General features: G+C 43.8%; 1 protein-coding gene across 2 annotated transcripts; it reads left to right on the top strand.

The window, feature by feature from the left end:
- The first annotated feature begins 209 nt into the window (after positions 1-209).
- Positions 210-18,147, top strand: LOC308673496 (5-formyltetrahydrofolate cyclo-ligase-like). Of its 2 annotated transcripts, none has more exons than XM_081337218.1 (3): positions 210-429; positions 5,920-6,184; positions 17,703-18,147. In XM_081337218.1, the coding sequence occupies exons 1-3, from the start codon at positions 274-276 to the stop codon at positions 17,936-17,938; spliced, it is 657 nt and encodes a 218-aa protein (XP_081193344.1). In that variant the 5' UTR covers positions 210-273; the 3' UTR covers positions 17,939-18,147. The 2 variants fall into 2 exon arrangements, with proteins under 2 accessions (XP_081193344.1, XP_081193345.1); XM_081337219.1 differs by lacking the exon at positions 210-429 and adding an exon at positions 2,392-2,770 and having other exon boundaries at positions 5,917-6,184.
- The last annotated feature ends 7,755 nt before the right edge of the window (positions 18,148-25,902 follow it).

Genomic DNA, 25,902 nt, shown 5'->3' with positions numbered 1-25,902 from the left:
ATAAATAATCCTTTTTTTATATATATATAAAAAAAGAACAACCCAAGCAACTCACTCATACGTTACAAATCAACGATCGCTCATCTTTGGACTTTGGGGGCCGTCACTTGGCATTGGCACCTCTCCAAGTCAAGGGGAGCCAGCGGCCGCTTCTCTGCCCGCCTTCCCGGGGGCTCAGGGACCTCGGGAAAGACAACCCACCCCCAAGGCTCCGCTCAGTCGTTCCTCCGGGTCCGCGGCGCCTCCCCGAGGTCGGCAGAAGCGGCGGCGGCCATGGAGAGCCCGGAGGAGGGAGGAGTCGCTGCAAGCCCGGCCGACATGGCTGCCCTACACGCAGCCAAGCGCGCTCTTCGCGCCGAGCTGAAGCGCCGCCTGAGAGAACTGAGCCAAGGCGAGAAGCTGCGCCAGTCGCGCCTGCTGGCCGGCAAGGTGGGTGGCTGGGTGGGTGGCTGGGTCGGGGGCTCCGGTGGGAGAGCGGATGCCGGCTTGCTCCGGACGGAGGCAGCCTCCCGCTTCCCGTGGCCTTGCAGCCGAGCCCGCAGAACGCGACAAAAGTCCCCGGCGCTGTCCCGCGGACCTCTCCAAGCGCGCCTTTCGGAAAAGCCGTGCGCCCCCCGCGCGGTGCCCGAATAATAATAATAATAATAATAATAATAATAATAATAATAATAATAATAATAATAATAATAATAATAATAATAATAATAATAATAATAATAATAATAATAATAACAATAATAATAAGTTGGAAGGGACCTTGGAGGTCATCTAGTCCAACCCCCTGCTAAGGCAGGAAACCCTATACCATTTCAGACAAATGGCTGTCCAGTGTCTTCTTAAAAACTTCCAGTGTTGGAGCATTCACCGCTTCTGGAGGCAGGTTGTTCCACTGGTTAGTTGTTCTAACTGTCAGGAAGTTTCTCCTTAGTTCTAGGTTGCTTCTCTCCTTGACTAGTTTTCATCCGTTGCTTCTTGTCCTGCTTTCAGGTGCTTTGGAGAATAGCTTGACTCCCTCTTCTTTGTGGCAGCCCCTGAGATATTGGAACACTGCTATCATGTCACCCCTCACCCTTCTCTTCGTTAAACTACACATAACCAATTCCAGCAACCGTTCCCTATATGTTTTAGCCTCCAGTCCCCCAATCATCTTTGTTGCTCTTCTCTGTACTCTTTCTAGAGTCTCGACATCTTTTTTACATTTTGGTGACCAAAACTGGATGCAGTATTCCAGGTGTGGCCTTACCAAGGCATTGTAAAGTGGTATTAGTACTTCACGTGATTTTGATTCTATTCCTCTGTTAATGCAGCCTAGCACTGTGTTGGCTTTCGCAGAGCCGGGGATTTTCCCCCCTCCCGACAGGGAATCCTCGCCCCCTTCCCCCCCCTCCGCGCCCCCATAACGTCGCTAGGGCCTGGCCTTCCAAGGGAGGGAGGGGAATTCGGAAAAGGGCAGTGGGTGGGCGCGGAGGGGAGTTGTTGGCAGCGGTGGAAGACAGCCAGCGCTGCTCTGGCGGGTCTGGGGCGGAAGGACTGAAGCCTTTCTGCCTTCCTCTCCCGGAGCGGATGTACAGTATTCAGGGCGAAGACCTGGCTCTGTGTCAGAATTGCCAGCTCCTCCTCTGGAAGTAAGAGTAGGCTTGGAGCCAAAGTGCTTCCCGGTGAAGGGAAAGAGAGAAGCTGAAACTGGCTTGGGAAGTCGGCGGACTGGAAGTGGGTCATGAGAATCTGCCTGAGGTGGTGTCCCCAACGCCCACCTTGAGCAAACCACATTTCTAGCTTTGAGTTGTGAGAGGAATCCAGCCTGTGCTGTCAGTGTCTGCATTTTGGTGTGTGTGTGTGTGAGTGTGTGTGAGTGTGTGTGTGTGTGTGTGTGTGTGTGTGTGTGTGTGTGAGAGAGAGAGAGAGAGAGAGAGAGAGAGAGAGAGAGAGAGAGAGAGAGAGAGAGAGAGAGAGAGAGAGAACCCTGAGTGACTCAAGGGACTTTGGGGCCCTAACAGATGAAAACCAAAGGTGATACAGGGTCCATAGGCTAAATTGCATGAGGAGTGATTGAGGAAGTTAAGGTTTGTTTCGCCTATGAGTGATTGAGGGAGCTAGGTGTATTTAGCCTATTGACTACACGGGTTAAGAGGGGACATGAGAACTGTCTTCCAGTGCTTGAAGGGCTGTCACAGAGGAGATTGATTCATGCTCCAAAGCACCAGAGGGCAGGACAAGAAATACTAAGGGGTGGTGGATCATTAAAGAGAGAAGCAACCTAGAACTAAGGAGAAATTTCCTGACAACGAGAACAATTATTCAGTGGAACAGTTTGCCTCCTGGAGACGTGGATGCTCCATCAGTGGAAGTTTTCAAAAATAGACTGGACCACATTTAACTGGAATGGTACAAAGTCTTCTGCCTTGGACTAGACTAGAGTTGGACTAGATAGAAGAACTCCGTGCTTCTTTCCAGCGCTATATGATTCTAAAATTCTGTGTGTCGGCTGAATTCAGTTTTTTTCAAACTTGCCATGCAATTAGTTTCATGTGAGAAATGATGCTAAGGGAAAATTCATCCTTCATTCTGAAAATGAAAATCTGGGAATTTTTTTTGTTTTGTTTTGTTTTCATTGAGAAACTAACTAAGGGGATATGAAAGTGAGAAGCTTCAGCTTTCCTATAAGACGAGGGGTAGATGTGAAATTGACCAAAATAGGCAAGTGCCAAGCAGATCATGCTAGTAGGAAGAGCCAATTCATCCAACCTATGTTTCCGGCAAGGAATCACAGGTCAGAAAAGTTTGTTCTGCTTCAATCAGCAACAGCAATTGTATAATGTGTGGGAATAAAGGAACAATAATCTGAAGGGTATAAATTTGCAAATAGAAAATGAGATTTTCCCCCAAATCAGTCACCGATTGCATTCTGCAGCTCCACAAAAATTAGAATCAAAAGTGAATTTCCTGAAACTGGCTTACTTACACTTACAAACTGTAGCATGCCAACCGCAGAAGTTATTTTTATACTGGGTAATTTCTAATTTTAAATTCTGGTTCCTTGAACTTCTGGCTTACTCTACCTGCTAATAAAATGGAATTGCACATAGTCATTGGTGGGATTCAGCCAGTTTGCACCAGTTTGGCAGAACCAGTAGCTAATTTTTGGTTGCCCTGGCCCAGAATGGACTTCCGGGAGAAGCGGCATCCACACAGAGACCTGGTTGTTCACAGATTTGAATCCCACCACTGCACTCAACGACCATATGAACATACATACAAAGGTACAAGTAGTGGACGATCAATTAAATCCGAGCCAGCAGTTTGCAGCAGCAGCCAAACAAGCTAAGAACGATCCCTGATTGTATAAGCAGAGGCATAGATCAAAATCACAGGAAGTATTAGTACCGATTTGTAAATCCTTAGTAAGACCACATTTGGAATACTGCATCCAGTTTTGATCACCACATTACAAAAAAAGATGTGGAGACTTTAAAAAAAAAATAAGTCCAGAGAAGAACAACTAAGATGGTTAAAGGGCTGGAGACTAAAACATATGAAGAAGGGCTGTAGGATTTGGGCATGGCTAGTCTAGAGAAGGGACGCGGTGGCTCAAAGGGATGCGGTGGCTCAGTGGGTTAGGATGCTGAGCTTGTCGATCGGAAGGTCGGCAATTTGGCGGGTCAAATCCCGAGTGCCGCATAACAGAGTGAGCGCCTGTTACTCGTCCCAGCTTCTGCCAACCTAGCAGTTCGAAAGCACGTAAAAAAAATGCAAGTAGAAAAATAGGGACCACTACGGTGGGAAGGTAACAGTGTTCCGTGCGCCTTTGGCGTCTAGTCATGCCGGCCACATGACCATGGAGACGTCCTCGGACAAGCGCTGGCTCTTCGGCTTTGAAACGGAGATGAGCACCGGCCCCTAGAGTCGGAAACGACTAGCACGCATGTGTGGGGGAACCTTTACCTTTACCTTAGTCTAGAGAAAAGAAGCACTAGGGCTGACATGATAGTAGTATTCCAGTGTTTGAGGGGCTGCCCCAAGGAAGAGGAGGTCAACTTATGTTCCAAAGCACCAGAAGGCAAGACAAGAAACAACAGATGGAAACTAATCAAGGAGAGAAGCAACTTGGAATTAAGGAGAAACTTCCTGACAGTGAGGACAATTAGCCAGTGGAACAGCCTGCCTCCAGAAGCTGTGGCTGGAGGTCTTTAAGAAGAGACTGGATAGCCACTTGTCTGAAATGGTATAGGGTCTTCTGTTTGTGCAGGGGATTGAACTACAAGACCTTCAAGGTTCCTTCCGGCTCTATTCTGATTGATTGATTGATTGAAGTTGTGGATATTTTCTAATATATTTCCAGTTTAAATCGGTATTATTTAGATACAGGATATTCTGTATTCCCTATTATCGCCCTTAGTAAATAAAGCCTTATTTTAAAATGGGCATTTCCATACCACTGAAGCCCTGAAAGTCATACTGGAAACTCTACTAAGATGGTCAAAACTGAAAAACTCTCATTATTCTGGATCAGCAGAATTAATGAAGAATCAGAGCATGCAAGCCAGTAGGACTTGAGTCACCAAAACAAACATTCATCAGGTAAAAGTGGCCAATCATTAATTCAACAGCAGCAGGAAAGTCAATCCAGCGTGATTATTCTCCTGAATTTTTAAGATATTTGGAAAATGAATATTTCAAGGAGGAAAACACCAGCAAAATAAATGCTCTCTCTTCTACCTGAACTTTTCAATTTCCTACCATTTCAGTGGTCGGATAATTTTCCAGCATATTTTAATCTATTTTATCATGATGATTGATAGCTCTATAGTACGTATAAAACACCTTTTCGGCATATTGCAGTGCACTTGGAAGTACTATGCATTATAAGAAATTTCATGAACTTTGCCTTCACTCAGAATGAGGTATTTATTTGATTTACTCCCCACTGTCCTGCTCAAATGAGCTTTCAAAGTAGCTCAGAAAATTAAAAAAACGTACCCAAACCTAACAACATCAATGCTAAAAATTCATTTAAGAAACATTTAGAAATTTCGTGAATGTTAGGAGAATGGGGGCTAGATGAAAACCCAAAAGGAATGCATTCCATACCCTGACAAAACTGCTTATGTAATTGGTTGTTATTGTTTGAAAGAATAGAATAGAATAGAATAGAATAGAATAGAATAGAATAGAATAGAATAGAATAGAATAGAATAGAATAGAATAGAATAGAATAGAATAGAATAGAATAGAATAGAATAGAATAAGAACTGGAAAAGAATAAGAATGGAGTGGAGAGGGATGGGATGGAATGGAATGGAATGGAATGGAATGGAATGGAATGGAATAGAATAGAATAGAATAGAATAGAATAGAATAGAATAGAATAGAATAGAATAGAATAGAATAGAATAGAATAGAATAGAATAGAATAGAATAGGAAGGGACCTTGGAGGTCATCTAGTCTAACCCGCTGCTCAGGCAGGAGACCCTATACCATTTCAGACAAATGGCTGTCCAGTCTCTTCTTAAAAATTTGCAGTGTTGGAGCATCCACAACTTCTGAAAGCAAGCTGTTCCACTGATTAATTGTTCTAACTGTCAGGAAATTCCTCCTTAATTCTAAGTTGCTTCTCTCTGATCAGTTTCCATCCGTTGTTTCTTGTCCTGCCTTAGGTGCTTTGCAGAATAGCTCGACTCCCTCTTCTTTGTGGCAACTCCTGGAATACTGGAACACCACTATCATGCCCCTCCTAGTCCTTCTTTTCATTAAGCTAGACATATTCAGCAACTGTTTTTATATGTTTTAGCCTCCAGTCATGTAATCAATAGACTACCTCTATTTCTTGAGTGTTTTAAACTTGTTCTGGTCTTTGACTGTAATAAACATTGACTTGACATTCATAAATCTGATCACAGGTTCTCCTTTTCTCAAAGCAGGTGATGGCCCATCCTCGCTATCTTGCTTCCCAGCGCATTGCAGTCTTCCTGAGCATGCCAGATGAGGTCCAGACCAATGAAATCATCAAAGACATTTTTCAAAAAGGCAAAGTATGTTTCATTCCATGGTACAAGCCCCAAAGCAGCCACATGGACATGGTCAAGCTAGCTTCCTATGAAGAAATTGCCTCGCTTCCTCTGACATCCTGGAATATCCATCAACCAGCTGAAGGTGACGTGCGGGAAGATGCATTGGCCACGGCAGGTAAGTCTGGAATTGCGACCAGGATTTACGATACCGGTAGGATGTGGCTTATAGCCTGACCAAAGCAGGCATCAATGTGTACGTACTAGGTCTTCGCCCTGTCATGGTTCCAATAGATGGGACCAGCCAAAACAGAACTCCAAAGGCAAGAGGTTTCCTTAAAGAACATATTTATTGGCTACAAAGTATTGGCACGATCAAAAGTGAAACCAAGACTGAAGTTCCCTCCCAAAGGTTACAATGTTACAAAGTTGAATTTCCCACCCCAGTAATATGTCATAAATCACATTCCCCAATAAACTACTTTGGTGGGCTTTCTAAACAGAAACTGTAGCCCGCCAAAATAGAGTCAGCAATGACCTTGGTTCCCACAGGACAATTTATTGTTTTGTCTAAACTTAAAAATACTCATCCCCCCTCCCAATTCTCTGGCAACCGAAAATGAAGTGGAAATGGCTTCAGCCAAATTCGTTTACAGCGTTAACACACCCTCTTATAAATACAGGTAGTTCTCGGCTTAAAACAGTTCATTTAATGATCATTTACAACAGCACTGGGAAAAGTGACTTTTTCATGCTTACGACAATTGTAGCATCCCCCATGGTCACATGATAAAAATTAAGTCTCTTGTCAACTGACTCATATTTATGACAGTGTCCTAGGATCATTTGATCCTCTTTTGCGACCTTTTGACAAACAAAAGTGTATGGGGAAGCCAGATTCACTTAATAACTTCATTACTAACTTAACAACTGCAGGGATTCACTTAGCAAATGTGGCAAGAAAAGTCGTAAAATGGGGGGGAGGGAATTAACAAATGTCTCACTTAGCAACAGAAATTTGGGGATCAATTGTGGTCATAAGTGAAGGACTATACAATCTCTTTTAAAAAAAAAATCAAATGGAATGAGTAGTATTTAGATCAATGCTGATTTGTAGTTACTTTGCAGATTCAAATAACTCCACTAGATCAACCCAGTGATTCATAGTGAAGCCAATTTGTCCCTCTGCAATAAACACATGTTGAGTAACCATCCTAACTCAAACTGAAACATGGTTTATTAAATTAACCCTTGTTTCTGGATTCATTTGACACACTGAACTGTCAATGCATGGGAGAGAGTGGTCTAGTGGTCTGATCCAGCAATGGCCCTGCTTACGTTATCTTCTTCCTGGGCTAAAATGTGACAAGCTACTTTGTGAGTAATGAATTGTGTGTGGTTATATCATGAAGATGCTGATTTGGGAGATTAAAATCTGCAAAGTTGGTGGAATATTATGGAACAAATGGCAGGGTAAAATTGGCCAGTTCTTACTGGGACACACAGGCCACTTAACTGAGCTTTACAAAAACTGCGGTAGTTGCAGTTCTCCCTCCTTACAGAAAGAGTTGAGTAAATACGTCCAGCAGATGGCGGGGTAGAATACATTAAGGAAGGAGCCGGAATGACACTTTCTCTCCCCCCCCCCCATCCCTCTCTAGGTATGATATAGTTACAACCTTTCTCTCCAGAGAAGAATTTATTTCTGGCCCTGAAAAGCCATCTGGAGACGGGGCCACCTCACATTTTAAGAAAAAAACCCCTCCCATGCCCTAAATGTCTTAAAATATTAAGGTAAAGGTAACGGTTCCCCCGCACATGCGTGCTAGTCATTTCCGACTCTAAGGGCCGGTGCTCATCTCCGTTTCAAAGCCGGAGAGCCAGCGCTTGTCCAAGGACGTCTCTGTGGTCATGTGGCCGGCATGACTAGACACCAAAGGCGCATGGAATGCTGTTACCTTCCCACCATAGTGGTCCCTATTTTTCTACTTGCATTTTTACGTGCTTTCGAACTGCTAGGTTGGCAGAAGCTGGGACGAGTAACAGGCGCTCACTCTGTTACGCGGCACTCGGGATTTGACCCGCCAAACTGCCGACCTTCTGATTGACAAGCTCAGCGTCTAACCCACTGAGCCACTGTGTCCCTTAAAATATTACCTTAAAATATTACTTTTTCCTAATGGTATCTTATGATTATATTACTTTGTTCTTTGTATGTATACTGAGAACTTCTGCACCGGAGACAAATTCCTTGTGTGTTCAATCACACTTGACTAATAAAGAATTCTATTCTAATTCTATTCTATTCTATTCTATTCTATTCTATTCTATTCTATTCTATTCTATTCTATTCTATTCTATTCTATTCTATTCTATTCTATTCTATTCTACTCTACTCTACTCTACTCTACTCTACTCTACTCTACTCTACTCTACTCTATTCTATTCTATTCTATTCTATTCTATTCTACTCTACTGTACTCTACTCTGCTCTACTCTACTCTGCTCTACCCTACCCCACTCTATTCTACTCTACCCTACCCTACTTTCTCTTCCCTTCGCTTCGCTTCGCTTCCCTTCCCCTTCCCTTCCCTTCGCTTCCCTTCCCTTCCCTTCCCTTCCCTTCCCTTCCCTTCCCTTCCCTTCCCTTCATTTTTAATCTCATCCTGCTTTCTGAACCAAACAAAACTTTGTGCATGCCAGTCAGTAAAGGCTTATGTCCATTGAAGCTTGGGTCTGTCTTTGGGCAAGTGCTGAAAGCTCAAAGACAGGAGCTACTACAAATAAATGCCAGTAAGATGGGCATACAATAAGACTGATTTTTTTTTTATATGTAAAATTTATTGGCCACCCATCTTCCTACAGGCTAACCCTGTATGAGTTACCCTGATGTGAGCTTGCCTAATGTTGTGGAATGAACATTTCTATATTGAAACCTTTTGACTTATGGCTTTCTTTTTTCTTCTGTCCAGTCCACTCCCATTCTTGGACCCTTCCTGGACAAGTCCCTGCAGTTTTCTCGGCAGGGTTTTTCAACAGCTTGCCGTTACCTCCTTCCTAGGGCTGAGAGAAAGGGACTGGCCCAAGATCACCCAGCTGACTTTGTACCTAAGGCAGAACTAGAACTCACAGCCTCCCAGTTTCTAGACTGATCCCTTCACTCTCACACCAGACTGGCTCTTAAATACCTGTCTGAATTGGAGGTTTGGGATACAGTATGACTGAGGCAAATTCGAGCGAAAGCCGTGCTTTATGATTTGCAAACCAGGAAGAGTTGAGAGTGGGATTGTGTGTTTTGTTTTGTTTTGTTAGCTCCAACTTCCTTTTCCCAAAAAATATTCAGAGAGGTGTTTACTTAAGGCTATGTTCCCATGTTTTATTAAACTGAGGACTCTGTTTAAATCTAGTTTGTCTTGGTAATTATATTTTTGCTTTTGACAGCTGCTCCATACCTACCATGTCACAAAACTGGTGTTATTCCTTGAAGGGACGGGCACAAAATTTTGCTTTTACCGAATTAAAAAAAGCCCGAACCAGAGCTGGGTACAAATGCTCTTTTTGAACATCGCCACCACAATGACTGCAGAATTCCTTTAAATTTCTCTAGAGAGGGGGGAAAGTCGCCAATACCATAGTCCTTAACTAACAACCACAGCTGACCCCAACATTTCTGCTGCTAAGCCAGAGAGTGGCTCAGTGTATTTCCCCCCCCCACGACCTTTCTTGCCACCGTTGTTAAGTGAATCACTGCGGTTGCTCAGTTAGTAACACAGTTGTTAAGTGACACTGGCTTCCCCATTAACTTTGCTCGTCGGAAGGTTGCAAAAAGGGATCACGTGACACCCCCTGGGACGCTGCCACCGTCATCAATACACACTAGTTGCCAAGTGTCCAGATTTTGATCACGTGACCGTGGGGACGCTACAACGGTCGTAAGTGTGAAAAGCGGTCGTAAGTCACCTCTTTCAGTGCCATTGTAACTTCACAAGGTCACGAAGCGAACTGTTGTGAGTTGAGGACACTCAGTAGTTTCTCCAGCCCTGTGTTCTTTTGTGACATCTTCCTCTGGGGCCTTATGGGAGCAGGAGAAGTCAAGAAGGGGGCAGATCAACAGGGAGGTGTTCGTGCAGTAAAAGAGGGGATGCTCAGAGACATTCGGAGGAAAACTTCAAGAAGACACACACCCCCACTTGCATTTGCACTCATGTCAGAAGCACCGAGGCGCTTCCGGGTTGAAAGAATTAGCAGGCGACGTCACCATTGCCTGGGGTATGCCCAGTTGGGGCTCCTTTATGTCTTCAGCACCAGCTGGAGCAAATGATGGGAGCTCAATCTCCCCCCAAAGCTGGACTTGGGTCTCAAACATGGTCTGGGTAATCTTCATCCCAGCACCTTAATCACATGAGCTACCCTGCTCCCAACAACCTCCTAAGGGATAAAAGCGGGGCTTTTTGTCATAGAACGCTCAGAACGGAGTTCCGGCACCTTTTTTGGATGGAACCTTGTAGAGTAGACAAGGCGGGTTGTATGAATGTGTGAGTTCTGGCACCTTTTTCTTTTACAAAAAAAGCACTGGGTAAAAGACATTTTGAAAATAAACGACATGACAAAAGACATTTTGGAAATGAAAGACAGAATAAAAGACATTTTGAAAATGAAAGACAGAATAAAAGACATTTTGAAAATGAAAGACAGAATAAAAGACATTTTGAAAATGAGTGACTTCACCAAACTGAGGGAGAATCGGTTGTGGGGGGGGGGGGAAACAGCAACGCAGGAGCGTTTCTCAGCCCTCATTACAGAAACTCGTCAAATAAGGCTATCCCCTTGATCAGTTATTATCTATTTATACTCCTAGTAGCTGGAACTAGGCTGGGGCCTCAGTGGAGGAGCTTCTGTGCAAAATGCAGTTTAATCAGAATGCGACGCCACACATAATTACCTGGGAATAAGCTCCACTGAACCCCAGCGGAGTTTTCCTTAATAGTAACTGCATTGTGTCGAGTTATTTGCAGGCTAACGGGAGTGTTCCTTTGCAAAGCCAGGCCACAACTCAACACAACATTTTGCTGTCTGAGGATAACCTGCAGTTTTCTGAACTAATAGCTGTGCTTTGGCCTCAAAAGTGGTGGTGGTGGGTGGGGGGGGGGGAAAACTATAATTATTGGAAAGGTTCTTCCCAGTTTGATTCGATAGTTCCAATAATTTGCTGCCTTGATTTGGAAATCTGAACATAATTTGAGGATTCAGTCAAATTGCTTTCAAGTCAAGTCTGTGAACTGAATAGAGGCCCAGTCGCCTCTATTGCATAAAAGACCAGCACCCAACACTTGGGTGTGTTTAGTCCCTGTTAGTCAAAGGAAGAGTAGATTGGCTGTTCTCCTTTTTCTCACCAATAATTCATTTCAGTTTTTCTTCCTTTCTAATCAATTCAGCAGAAGAGCCCTGACAGAAGCCGTGAAAATGCCCTGACAGTAATTACATACAGAGTACCCATCCAAGTGCATTGATACCAATATACAAATAAATTGCAGCTCCCAGCCAGAAACAGAAATAATTAAACGAGAGGAAGCAATTTAGTTCCAGGCTGGAGATGTTAAGCGAAAAAGGTTGCGTAATAAGAAAAGAGCTGTGGGTAGAAAAAAAAGTATGCCACCTGCTGACTCCTCTTTATGATGGTGTCAAATCATGTGCTGAGTTGATGGAGAGCACATCCGGGGACCACTTCTCATCAATGCGAGCATTAAAAGAAGCCATTCAGGTACAAACGTAATTTTTCAGAGTTTTAATCACTTGCACAGAAGCTGTTGTATGAATTGCTTACCCTGGTTGGGCACGCAGTAGACGTTTGCCATCAGTTCCATCCTTGCATCTGCGTTCAATAGCAATAGCACTTAGACTTATATGCTGCTTCACAGTCCTTTACAGCCCTCTCTAAGCGGTTTACAGAGTCAGCATCTTGCCCCCCCCCCAACAATCTGTGTCCTCATTTTACCCACCTCGGAAGGATGAAAGGCTGAGTCAACCTCGAGCTGGTCAGGATCGAACTCCTGTCAGTGGACAGAGTTAGCCTGAGATAGACTTAGCACTTATATACCACTTCCTAGTCTTTTACAGCCTGTCTAGGTGGTTTACAAGAGTCAGCATATTTCCATCAACAATCTGGGTCCTCATTTTACCAACCTCGGAAGGCTGGAAGGCTGAGTCAACCTTGAGCCCCACCAGAATCGAACTTGTGGGTAGAGTTTGCCTGCAAATACTGCATTCTAACCACTGTGCCACCATGGGCCTGGTTGTATTAAATAAATACATTGGTATTCCAGTATTGAAAGAGTTCCTCTAGTTTTTGCCGTCTTGGGCATGCGTTAACCACACTTTTCCTTCTGGGTTGCGATTGCAAGGAGCAAGAAACTTGTCTTTCATTTTAAAGTGCGATTTTGAAAGAGTTGTTAATACTGAAAATGTTATGGGAGAAGATATATATTCTTGTCTTGAAATGAAACAAACGAACAAAAAGATACATGGAGGGAAATGACTGAAGCCCACAGGAATCTGGATTGTACTAAACTTTAAGGGATGCTACTGCCAGGACCATTACTTCATTTATATTTCAGCTTTCCTGTACTTATAGATAGACTCCATAGTTATTTTCAATTCACATTTTATTTTATTTGAAACTTCCAAACCAAATTGCAACATTGGCATGTAAATAAACAAATAAACAGAATTGAGGTAGAAAAAGCAAAACAAATTCTTTCAGAGGAAGTTCTAAAGTAGCTTTAATCCAGGTTTAAAACACAAGAAAATAGCAAATTCTCCCAGTAAAGAAAGAAAAATAGCCTTTCCCCTTTGAGTCCATTTCCTCCCTCCCCCAAAAATAAGCTCTTTAGACCAAATACCCAGATCTTTTCCCACACTCCACGTTATTTTCGATACATTCAGCTTGCATTTCTACATCCCTGACGGCCATTTTGCTTGGACGTTTTCTGTTGTTCTCGCTCCAAAAGTTTTTCTCTGCTGCAAAAGTTAAAAAAAAACCCACAAAAAAACCCCCAGCAAGATGATAGGTTTGTCCCAACTCTTAACTTGTGCTGCCTCATTTGTTTCAAATGTCCCCTTGGCAAATCCTTCTCCATACTGAGGAAAAACAGTTCCACGTAGAGTTGCCTTTCAATGCAGCAAAGGCTTCAAGAACGCCTGCCTGGTTCCTTCGCAGTTCCTGGCAAAGACAGCTGCATCAATTCTGAAAGCAGATGGTACGGCAGAAAAAGCCGGTCCCTTGTGTGGGTTTGAGGGCAGGATGGCAGAAACATCACCACTGGGTTGGATTTTTTTCCAAATTTCTCTTCCCATGCAAAGAAGCGCCCGCTTTCCTACTTTACTCTCAGGGAACCAGAGAATTTCTTTGAAATTTCCCTTGGATGGGCTAGTTGACTTTTCTTATTGGAAGTGCTGGAGGGGGCCTGATCTGGTGGCAGTGTTTGCTATAACTTACAGTATGTCCGGGAAATCAGGAGCCCAGGTAGTTCAAATAAAGAGCAGTAGCAATTGCAGTTAGAATTATATACTGCTCCACGGTGCTTTCCAGCACTCTCTGTGCGGTTTAGAGTTTCAGCATTTTGCCCCCAGCAATCTTAAGTCCTCATTTTACTGACCATGGAAGGATGGAAGGCTGAATCAACCTTGAGCCCTGTCAGGATCAAACTCTTGGCTGTGGGCAGAGTTTGCCTGCAATACTGCATTCTAACCACTGCGTCCCCAGTGACTATAGGTTTATTGTATGATAAAGCAGTCTACAAGAATCTGAAAGACTAATGTTCAAAGAAAATTGGTGGTAGATAAGAGTCAATGGGATTCAAAGTGGGCTGGGCTTAGACCTCTTGTGGGTGCAAAAGAGACTCGAGCAGTGGTGGAATTCAGTTGGTTCACACCGGTTCGGTAGAACTGGTAGCTAAATTTTGTTGAGTTCAGAGAACCGACTTAATGCATACTTCTTCTGGAAGTCCAGTCTAGGCCTTGGAGGTCTGGAAGAGGCCTTCCAGGCCTAGAACAGCCCACCAGAAGTGCGTGGGTGCCACTTCCGGAAGTCTGTTCTAGGCCTCAGAGGCCCAGGCCTGCATCCAATAAGAGAACCGGTTGTTCAGGTATTTGAATCCCACCACTGGACTCGAGACTTATGATGTGTTTGACCCCTCCCTCTAGCTCAGCCTGGTCATCTCCTACAGCAGACATGTCAAACACAAGGTCCAGGGGCCAGATCCGGCCCGCGAAGTGGTTTCATGTGGCCCGCGAAGCCATCCTGGAAACAGTGAGGGAACGGCCCCCACTGCCTTGGCCCTGGCCCAGAGACCCTCCTTCTGCCAGAGACCCTCAGATCTGTCCCACTCCTGCCCAGGCCCCCATAGGCACCCTTGATGCGAACGATGTAGAGCTGGCCACGCCCACCCAGTAGGCCACGCCCACCCAGGCCATACCCACCCGGCCCCCTGAGGGCAACCGCAATGCTGATGCGGCCCTCAATGAAATTGAGTTTGACACCCCTGTCCTACAGTATCTTTCCAACACTGTAAGCTTTCCTTGGCTGCCTAAAATTCCTCTTCCATTGAACGCACCCCCTTTAATTTTTCCCCCCCATTAGTATTAAATGAAAGGAAGTACTGTAGGAACCAGGAGTCTGCAGATTATTGGAGAGACATTTTTATACACATTCTCTGGCCTCCTCATAACAAACTGCATACAAGAACAGTCTTTTAACAAGCTATCTACTTTCAAGTTGTGTGCGTGGGGTGGGGGGGGAAAGAAACCAGTCCTATGGGCTGGGGAAAAAACACCCCACCAGTTTAAATTGCAATTTCAGGGTTCCATCCAGAAGGCCCTTGATAATACTGACAGGTCCATGCTGAGAGCTTGATGTTTCTCAACCAGGGGTCTGATCTGCAATTAAATCTTTATTCCGTTTTCCCTTTGCCAACCCCATTTCCCCCGGGGGAAAAAAGCAGATATAAAGTGCACACGCTGAGATTTTATCTTATGGAACATGCAATAGATCAATTGCGGAATTATTACCATGAAAAAACTTGGGGGAGGAGATAAATTGCTCGCTGTTGCAGCTATCCCACTTCGCCGACCCCTCCTTTTCAAAAAAACACAACCCCTCAGCATTAGAGATGAGAAATTTATTTAGGCGAATTAAAACCCGAAAAAGTGCAAACAAGAGGGACATCTTCTTTGTGCAGTGGAGTGCAAAAAGAAAAAAAAGAAATGATAGCAAAATGTGAAAAAAAAATAGTTTTATAATGATAGTTAACTGTTACTATATGCAAGGGGCTCTTCGTTGTTTATGTGCCTTTTTTTTAAAAAAAGTAATCTATACAAATACGTCTGCATATATTTAGCCACTTGCCTTAATAATCTTTGGTATGTGAGTTTTAATACAATAAAAGTCTGAAAGAAAAGGAGCTTTTCACAGCTTCTCTTGTTGCTTTTGTAGAATGCCTTCCCAGAGAAAATTGCTTAGGAGTCCTTCTAGTGCTGCTCAGTCTATGCACAGAGGAGTTTTAGCAAAGCATTCTCAATATACTGCATATTTTTTCCCCAGTCTTACTATGCTTTCTGCTTTTCATATGGCCTCATGTTAATTTTGCTTTCTATTCTCGAGGGGGCTGTTTAATGCATAGGTGTATGCTGCCCCAGGAAATTGGAGTGAGTAGGGTGATAAGAAATGCATTAAAAAGAGAAAGAGAAGAGAAAGAGTGCAGAGAAGAGCTACAAAGGTGATTGGGGGACTGGAGGCTAAAACATATAGGGAACGGTTGCTGGAATTGGGTATGTGTAGTAACGAAGAGAAGGGTGAGGGGTGACATGATAGCAGTGTTCCAGGATCTCAGGGGCTGCCACAAAGAAGAGGGAGTCAAGCTGTTCTCCAGGGCACCTGAGGGCAGGACAAGAAGCAACGGATGGAAACTAGTCAAGGAGAGAAGCAACTTAGAACTAAGGAGAAACTTCCTGACAGTTAGAACAATTAACCAGTGGAACAACCTGCCTCCAGAAGTGGTGAATGCTCCAACACTGGAAGTTTTTAAGAAGAGACTGGACAGCCATTTCCCTGAATTGTATAGGGTTTCGTGCCTGAGCAGGGGGTTGGACTAGATGACCTGCAAGGTCCCTTCCAACTTCTTCTTCTTCTTCTTCTTCTTCTTCTTCTTCTTCTTCTTCTTCTTCTTCTTCTTCTTCTTCTTCTTCTTCTTCTTCTTCTTCTTCTTCTTCTTCTTCTTCTTCTTCTTCTTCTTCTTATTATTATTATTATTATTATTATTATTATTATTATTATTATTATTATTATTATTATTATCTTTTAAATAATAAGGATAGAGAAATGGTTATTACACAGTTGAGATCCCATTTTGGTGTAGTGGTTAAGGGTGACTCTAAGTTCTAGTCACCTGGGTGTCCTTGGGCCAGTCACTTTTTCTCAGTCCTAGGGAGGAGGCAATGGCATACCACTTCCGAAATCTTAACCAAAAAAAAATGCAGGGACTTGTGTAGATCGTTGCGTGGGGTCCACACTGACCCAAAGGCACAAACACAGAGATCCATATGCACAAATTTCCATCGTACCCCTATATGTGTGTGAGAAAGAGTGACTGGCCCAAATTGTGACATACAGCATTCTAAAATACTTTTATAGCTAGAACGATGATGTGCTTAATTTATTTGTCTTTTCCTCATCAAGAAGATACCTGGATGATTTAGGCCAGGGGTCTTCAAACTTGGCCCTTTTATGACTTGTGGACTTCAACAGCATGCCTAGCTGAGGAGTTCTGGGAGTTGAAGTCCACAAGTCATAAAAGGGCCAAGTTTGAAGACCCCTGATGATTTAGGCTAAGGTAAAGGTCAGAGTGAGCGCCTGTTACTCGTCCCAGCTTCTGCCAACCTAGCAGTTTGAAAGCACGTAAAAATGCAAGTAGAAAAATAGGGACCACTACAGTGGGAAGGTAACAGCGTTCTGTGCGCCTTTGGCGTCTAGTCATGCCGGCCACATGACCACGGAGACGTCCTCGGGCAAGCGCTGGCTCTTCGGCTTTGAAATGAAGATGAGCACCGGCCCCTAGAGTCGGAAACGACTAGCACGCATGTGTGGGGGAACCTTTACCTTTACTTAAAGGTCAGCAAAGTGAGACTAACAACTGCATAGACATCCTGAAACAAAACATCCTCCCTCTCTCTTTCTCTCTCTCTCTCTCCCTCCCTCCCTTTCCCTCTCTCCCTTTCTCTCTCTCCTCCAACTCTGTCTCTCTCTCTCTCTCTCTGCCTCCTTCAACACTCTCTTTCTCTCTCTCTCTGTCTCCTTCCAGACCAAAAGAAACCCTCCAATCCCAATCTTAACTTCCACGAGTGATGCAACCTCACTTATTTTACATTATCTTCCACCTCACCGCTTCAACTTTTGCTTTTCCCCACATTATCAAGCACAGCCCCCTGTCTCTGACAGGTTGCATTGCTGTGACCTGGAAATCCAACTTAACCAGCTTTTAAAAGTCAAAACTGGGGGGTGGAGGTGGGGAACACACACACACACACACACACACACACACACACACACCTCCCTTTTTGGACAAATCAGGAAGAAAACAAAATTGAAAAATGAAAAGTTAGTTTGATGTCATTTCACCCCAGATATTTCCTCTCGTCCACAGATGGTCTGGATCTCATCCTGATGCCGGGACTTGGTTTTGATAAAACGGGGAACAGGCTGGGAAGAGGAAAAGGATATTATGATACCTTCCTCCAACGATGCCAGGAGCATCCTAAAGGAAAACCATACACAATTGCCTTAGCTTTCCAAGAACAGGTATGCGGTATGGTCCCTGTGTCTGAAACTGATATGAAAGTGGATGAAATCCTCTTTGAAGACTCCAAGCAAGAACTCTGATGAGTGACTGGCCGTTGCTTTTCATGGAATCTATGGACCCCTTCATTCACACCTATTCTTGATGGGGAGGTACTGTGATAAACCGCTGCCAATATCTTTGTTATCTCAACTCTGTAGCTGTGTTGAGGATGGTACTACCACCAATTTCTTCATGTGTCTAGCTTATGTGTCAAGGTTCCGATTGACAAACCCAACCAAGTAAACACCTTCAAGGCATTTCGATCTCTTTGTTGAGTACATCATTTTGGCATGTATGCAAGCAAAACCAACTCTGGCAAAACCCCACCCTAGCCCATATAGTAAAAGGACAGAATTCCCCCTCCTCCTTTTTTGATTAGGTCACGTTGCCCAATTAGGTGCAAAAATATTATGAGAAGGTGCCTCTGAGTCTGGTTAGATATCTGGTGAGCTGTCCTTGGTTCTCACGGTCTGCTTTCTTGATCTTTGAAGTCTGCATTCCAATCCCTTTCCCTCACCCTGAGTTTGTTGGCAAGCTGAGAAGCAATAATTGTCACACCAACAAAAAAACATGCTTTGAACTTGACATCATGCACGTAATGTGTATGGATTACCTATTCTTCTTTTCTAAACTATTGGCATGATTTGGCAGAGTTTCTTTTGATGGAAACTCATGAGAAATACATGATCCAGATGGTGAGTGAGCCACCAGCAAGAATACTGAAAGGTTGTTAAGGAGAGAAAAGCTATATTCTATAGACACCAAATAGCTGCTCTTTTAGAACTTTGTTGAGCAAGATGGCTTCAGTTATCCCCTGTGGGTTTATCCTCCAGATGTATGTACTTCCAGAATTCTCCATAAAGATGGCCATTGCTGAAAGAGCAAGAGCCTTGGTGGAGCAGTGGGCTAATGCCTCCTTAAGTAACACCAGCTGCCTGCAATTAGTGTAGGTTCGAGTCCCACCAGGCTCAAGGTTGACTCAGCCTTCCATCCTTCCGAGGTAGGTAAAATGAGGACCCAGATTGTTGGGGGCAATAAGCTGACTTTGTAAAAAATGCCGCTGGGGGGAGGCACGAAAGCCCTAATAAGCAGGCATATACATAGAATGAAAGCTATTGCTAAGCACATTGATTTGTGCTTCTTAGATTGTAAGCCGCCCTCAGTCTTCGGAGAAGGGCGGGATAGAAATGGGATTAAAAAAAATGCTGGAAGTCCAAGACCACACATCTGGAGGTGCCCAGATTAATGATGGCTGCCCTTCCCCTGCCAAAAATCCTTCCTGAAATATTAGCCAGCGGGGTTAAGAGAATGAGAGTCTCTCACCCGACTAATACCTTCCTACAGATGTTTGGGGGGAACTCTTCTAGAGCAGGAGTCTCCAAACTTGGCAATTTTAAGACTTGTGGACTTCAACTCCCAGCATTCCTCAGCCAGCTCAACAAGTCCACAGGTCTTAAAATGGTCAGGTTTGAGGTTGAATACAAGAAACAGGAATGGGTGTGTGTGTCTTAGGATGGTCTTCAAGATGTTATGTGTTGGTGTTAACCTAGGTTTCCTTTATTTATGATTTAGTGACAACCTGAATTGGATGAGTTCACACAATATACTAGCTAAGGGAGGTTAGCACAATGTACGAATCCAGCTCTTGGGTTGGACCATTGGGGTTACGTGTGTAGCCTAAGATTAAAGTATTGTGCAAACTCAGCTTATGTGGGTCACTCCTGGATTTTCATGGATGCCCTAAACTATAAGATTCTGTTAAACTGAAATGTAACTTACTCTTATAGGGACGCGGTGGCTCAGTGGGTTAGGACGCTGAGCTTGTCGATCAGAAGATCGGCAGTTTGGCGGGTCGAATCCCGAGTGCCGCGTAACAGAGTGAGCGCCTGTTACTCGTCCCAGCTTCTGCCAACCTAGCAGTTCGAAAGCACGTAAAAATGCAAGTAGAAAAATAGGGACCACTCCGGTGGGAAGGTAACAGCGTTCCGTGCGCCTTTGGCGTCTAGTCATGCCGGCCACATGACCACGGAGACGTCCTCAGACAAGCGCTGGCTCTTCGGCTTTGAAACGGAGATGAGCACCGGCCCCTAGAGTTGGAAACGACTAGCATGCATGTGCGGGGGAAACTTTACCTTTATCTTTAACTTACTCTTGGGAACACAACCAAAGCCAGTTGCAACCCAGTTGCATTTGTGACTGAAACATTTGTCCACCAGCATTAAGTGCGCAAAGACAGAAACATTTTCAGGGTTGAAATGCCAACTTCTGCTGTTGTCCCCTACAGTAGAGCAAGTTAATCTGCTGCCAAATGACTGCCCATTATTGTTCAACTCCCAAGAAAGGTGTCACTTTGTGTGAAGTGGAACCTGCTAAATAGTTTTGACAGATGCACCACAGAAGACCAGCCCCAAAGCCACCTTCCCTATTGCCATTGCCTCTAGTAATTGCTCTGATTAACAGGGAGCTCTTTAAAATGCACAACCTATTCCAAACAATGCTTTCACATTCCCTTCTCATCTCTCCTTTGTAGATGATTTGCATTCTCGGAGGGGGGAAAAAAAGAGAGTCATTTTATTTTAAAGCAGCCTTAAGATTTGAGGATCCCCAAGGACACTGCTGACAATTAACAGGACTTTGAAGAAACTTCTCAAGAATGAAGTGTAGCTTTCCTTAAACCAGATAAATTCTTTTATTAATTAGAAAGGCAATCCATTAATTAACAGCAGAGCTCAGAAAGCTGTATACGCTATCCACACGCCCATGAAGTGTCAGATTTTAAGCTCTCTCCAGTCTGCTGTTGTATACACACATCACATATTGCTGCCATCTCAGAAAACAAGAGCCACACTGGATATGGGGTGGGTGCAAGGGGATGGGACAAAGAAATAAAGGAGGAGGAGGAGGAGCTGTGATGATGCAGTGTTTAGAATTCAGTGTTGTAGGCTAACTCAGCACTGCATATCATACTGCCTCTCCCTATCATACTGTCCAGTCCAAATGAGTTAGCCACATGGACACAACTGGTGGTGAACTGTGGTGGCGCAGTGGTTAGAATGCAGTATTGCAGGCTGTCTCTGCCCACTGCCAGGAGTTTGATCCTGACCTCCTCAAGGTTGATTCAGCCTTCCATCCTTCCGAGGTTGGTAAAATAAGGACCCAGATTGTTGGGGGCCAGAGGCTGACTCTATAAACTGCTTAGACAGAGCTGTAAAGCACTGTGAAGCGGTATACAAGTCTAAGTGCTATTGCTGTTGCTATCATCATGCACGTTGACAGAAGCCACATTTTTCATTCGTTCTGATGCAGAGCAGGAGAAAGTGTTAATTTCTGTTTTCTTAAAAAAAATCTGTTATGCCTATTTTTAGGATTACACTGCAGTTTCTTTTAACACAGGAAGCTTTCACCGATTTCCAGCAATTGAGGTGAGAAAGGGTTCCAGAAGGCAGGGCAATAGGAGTTTGCATTGAAGGTTGACTACCCCTGTTTCAATGTTGGGTTTCAGATAATTTTTCCACTTAAAAGTAAAGGTAGATTACAACTTTCTTCAACAGGAGCTTCCTAATGGAAAAAAAAGACTCTATGCCAAAGACATTGATTAGTTAGGATCTTTAGCAATTATTCTACCCTACCAAACAAAGGAGAGCCACAATTAATATGAGGTGGGTCAGAATAACACAGTTGGAAGGGACCTGGAGGTCCTCTAGTCTATCCCTCTGCTGAAGCAGGAGACCCATTCCAGACAAGTGGCTGTCCAGTCACTTCTTACAAGCCTCCAGTGATGGAGCACCCACAACATCTGAAATCAAGCCATTCCACAGGTTAATTGCTCTCACTGCTAGGAAGTTTCTCCTTAGTTCTAGGTTGCTTCTCTCCTTGATTAGTTTCCATCCATTGTTTCTTGTCTTGCCTTCTGGTGCTGTTGTAATTCATTTATCATCTGAAAGTTGGAGTCAAAGCTATGCTATTGAATCGAATTCTCAGTGACTTCATGGACTAGTTTTTCTCCACTAAGACTTCTCCCTTCCCCCCCCCCCAAGAGGAAAACTCAAATGCTCCTTTTGTGATAATATGGGAGAAATCAGTGAGTGCAATGAGACAAGTAGTTCTTTTCTACATTTCCCACTGGACCATGTGAAAAGAAACCAGAGATTACATTTTCCATTTCTGTTATGAATGTTGAGCCTCTGGGTTTGCTTCGCCCATTGCTCAATCAAGGCGTAGAGAAATAAGCCACTCCCCCCCCCCTTGCACATTTTGGACAGTTTTCGCAACAGACATAATTAAATATCATTCTATTAGATTTAAAGCTTCCTACAAAAGCAGAGAATCTGAGAATTACTTAGCCATCACGTTAAGCAAATAAGCTGCTTGTCAAAAATGTATATACACAGTCTTCCTTCAGGTACAATATACCCCCAGTGGAATTTATTGCTTTCATCTTGAATCATTTCAGGCAAAATACTTTAAAAATAGCGCACAAAAGAAGGAGCACTATTTTTTGAAAAGTGGCAGTGAAGATTTAAAGCCTTAGGACAGTGATGGCGGATCTTTTAGAGACCGAGTGCCCAAATTACAACCCAAAACCCACTTATGTATCGTCGGGTGCCGGGTGGGTATGGCCCATTGGGTGGGCGTGGCTGTGGTGGTAACGGCAGAGTGGGTGGGACTAAAAAGTCCAATCAATCAATTCCAACTTTGCGACATCTTTCTTTTTCCTGTGAGAAGTTGAAATTTATCGATTGATTGAACCTTTTTTTTTTGCACATAGTGCCAGAGGCCTAAACCGAAAAGGTTTTATAAAACCCAGATGAAGGCCTAGGACATGGGCGATGGCGTGTGTGCCCACAGAGAGGGCTCTGTGTGCCACCATGAGTCTTAGAACAATGTGGAGGATAGAGGTATGAACGAAGGTGAATATACGAGTCCCAGGATAACATTACAAGATCCAATCTGGGTTGGTCACCAGGACCAGGGGTTCTGTCTTATGAGCTTTTGGACTCATGCTGGAGCCCATCTTCAGGGAGTATGTTCAGACATGCTCTGCTAGACAGAAGTTCCCCAAGGATAGGCTCCAGCTTCCAAGTCTGAAAGCTTGGAAGAGAAAACCTCTGGTCCTGGTGACCGACCCAAATTGGATCCTCCAGAATACAGATATCCTTGGGTTGTGGGGTCAAAAATGTGAAGACAGTGGCCATGGAGCACCACCCACTTATGTATGTTGTGGGCATAATGCACATAACAAGCAGAAAGACCTCAAATCATACCATCTAATGGTATGTAGGAACATGATGGAATCTAGTCAGAAGCTGTATTTCCAGGAAGGAGGGGGTACATTCCAGAGGAGTAACAGGCAACTCAGCCTGGATGTTATGTGTAAGAGAAAGAGGCTGAAGACAGCTCCTCCCTAACAGTTTACAGAGTATAGCAATAGCAGTAGCACTTAGACTTATATACCGCTTCATAGGGCTTTGTAGCCCTCTCTAAGCGGTTTACAGAGGCAGCCTCTTGCCCCCAACAATCTGGCTCCTCATTTTACCGACCTCGGAAGGATGGAAGGCTGAGTCAAGTATATTGTAGGTTTAGATAGTTGAGCTTTAAGTTTGGCAAGATTCTGTCTGTAGGTCTGAAAACAATAAGGATCTCAGCTTGGGAGAATCACTACACGTTGTTCTTGGTTTGGAGTCTGACGAGGAATGACCTTGGGGGCGTGGAGGAAGAGCTGCAGCCTAGAAAACAGTCTGGTAAATGAAATTTGAGTCTGAAGGAGGAGGGGGTAGCAAAAAATCTCATTTCTGCAACCTATCAGCTTTATTGGTTTTTCTTTGGGAGAGGGTGAGCATCCAGACATTTTATAGTTCGGAGCTAGTGTATATCCAAAAAGCAACACAACTGGGTTAAACTCAACCGTCAAGTCCATATTGATTTGATTTTGGTTTTGTTCGTGCACTTGCAGATGCTACCTCCAAAGGACCTCTAGCATAAATAGCATTCCAGGCAGGGACAAGAAAAACCAACACACCAAAAAGCAAACCTTGAGGATCTACTGCCCATTTCATCCTCTGTTCAGCTGACAGCTTTCTCTCTTTTGTTTGATTTTTTTTACGGTGCTCATAATATTTTTAGTACATGCGCTGTTCAGTAGTGCTGCTTCCAAGTAACCCCCCTTTCCTTTGATTTTTCTCAGGAAAAAAAAATGGCCTCTTGCTCGGATTGAAAAGTGCTTTCCAAGGCATTAATGGAAAGCAAGCTTTCATTCATTCATTTTTATTTCAGCTTTCCACCAGCACAGAAAGAGACTTTTTTTGAAATGTCCAAAATCAACAGAACCTGTCATAAAGATTAAGGAAAGATCCTAAGCTCCAGGCAACAGCAAAGGATACATTGGTTTCTTCTTTCCAAGGCCAGAGAGAGGAAAGGGATATCAGATCTCTCTCTTAAGCTTAATTGTTTTTTGTTTTTTGTTGTTAGGTGCAAAGGGAGCTTTCAAGTTTATTTATTTATTTATTCAGTTTATATACCGCCCTATTCCCAAAGGACTCAGGGCGGTTTACAAGGCAAAATTTAAAAACAATCCAATATAAAATTAAAATAAATTAAAATAAATTAAATTAAGTCTAGCCACAAAAATTAAATCACAATTTAAAAACATTAAAACCCCTCAGTCCAGACCAGATAGCTCAAAGAGCCAGGTTTTTAGGTCCTGGCGAAATGAACGAAGGTCGGGGGCAGTCCGGAGTTCCATTGGCAGTTGATTCCAAAGGTCTGGCGCGCCCACAGAGAACGCCCTCCCCCTGGGGATCGCCCGTCGGCAATCCTTGACCGTCGGTACCCTGAGGAGGCCCTCCCTGTGGGAGCGCACAGGACGATGGGAAATTGACGCTGGCAGCAAGTGCTCCCTTAGATAATCCGGGCCCATGCCATTTAGGGCTTTATAGGTCATCACCAGCACCTTGAATCTCACCTTGATGGAGAAGACAACTCAGGTGGCAGTGAATAAGGTTGGAGCATTCCAATTTTGCAATTAGAATTACCCCATGGTGTTTTTCTACAATAGACAGACAGAGAAAGAAAACAGCTCCAAACCAATTTTTCTCAATCTTGGCAACTTTAAAATAGGTGGACGTCAACTCCCAGGTGGATTTTAACACTCAGAATTCCCCAGCCAGCATTCTGGGAGTTGAAGTCCATCTTAAAGTTGCCGAGGTCGAAAAACACTGCTCCAAACAAACATGAATCTACTAACCTCAGTTTGGGTACCCTTGCCAATTGATCAGCTAGGTTTAACTCCCAGCTCGCTCCACTCTGAAGATCAGATTGTCTTAATTTGGATTTAGCTGAAGATTTTTAGTGGTAATGATCTCCTTTGGCTTTCTAGCTTCCACGGACTCTTCACTTCTTTCAAGGAACAGTGAAAACTCTTGCAAATTCCTGGTTCTTCATTCCCAAAGCTTCCTTGTGCTGGAAGAGAGGAATCACATCAATTTGTATTCCACTCATGCATTCCTAAGATAACAAATCTAAAGGGGAAAGAGGTGATCAATCTCTTCTTTCTTTGTCTACTTTACAGTTTTGACCTGTGTGGTGACTGCTAACATCAGTTGGTGTTGTGGGTGAATTAAATAAGTGTTGAATGCTCACCGGAGTCATTTGATACCTGCTAACATCTGTACAAAGGGGAAGTATATTCTCATTTTCTTTTCAGTCACCACTGAAGGCCTATATAATGGAAGCCACAAATCCATGGTATCAGATAATGGTTTTGAAGACAAATACCCACCCCTGAAGTATAAAGCTTCGTCTATCTTTGCCTTTTCTTTTTCTTTTACAAAAATAGTATGAGGGCATGCAACATTTTAGCAACGATAACAATCCATCAACAGAGCAAAGGAGCATGCACAGATGTCAAAATAACATTAAGGATCAACTGATCCAGTTGATCCAACTGATTCCTGTGGTAGGCTGGAAGAGGGCTAGGAGGGCCCCTCCCTACCAGTTCACAGAGTAC

The sequence above is a fragment of the Vipera berus genome (assembly GCF_964194415.1).
Source record: "Vipera berus genome assembly, chromosome: 12".
In the NCBI taxonomy this organism is placed as follows: Eukaryota; Metazoa; Chordata; class Lepidosauria; order Squamata; family Viperidae; genus Vipera; species Vipera berus.
Note: the sequence above shows the minus strand (reverse complement) of the source record. Positions and strands in the feature narration are given on the sequence as shown.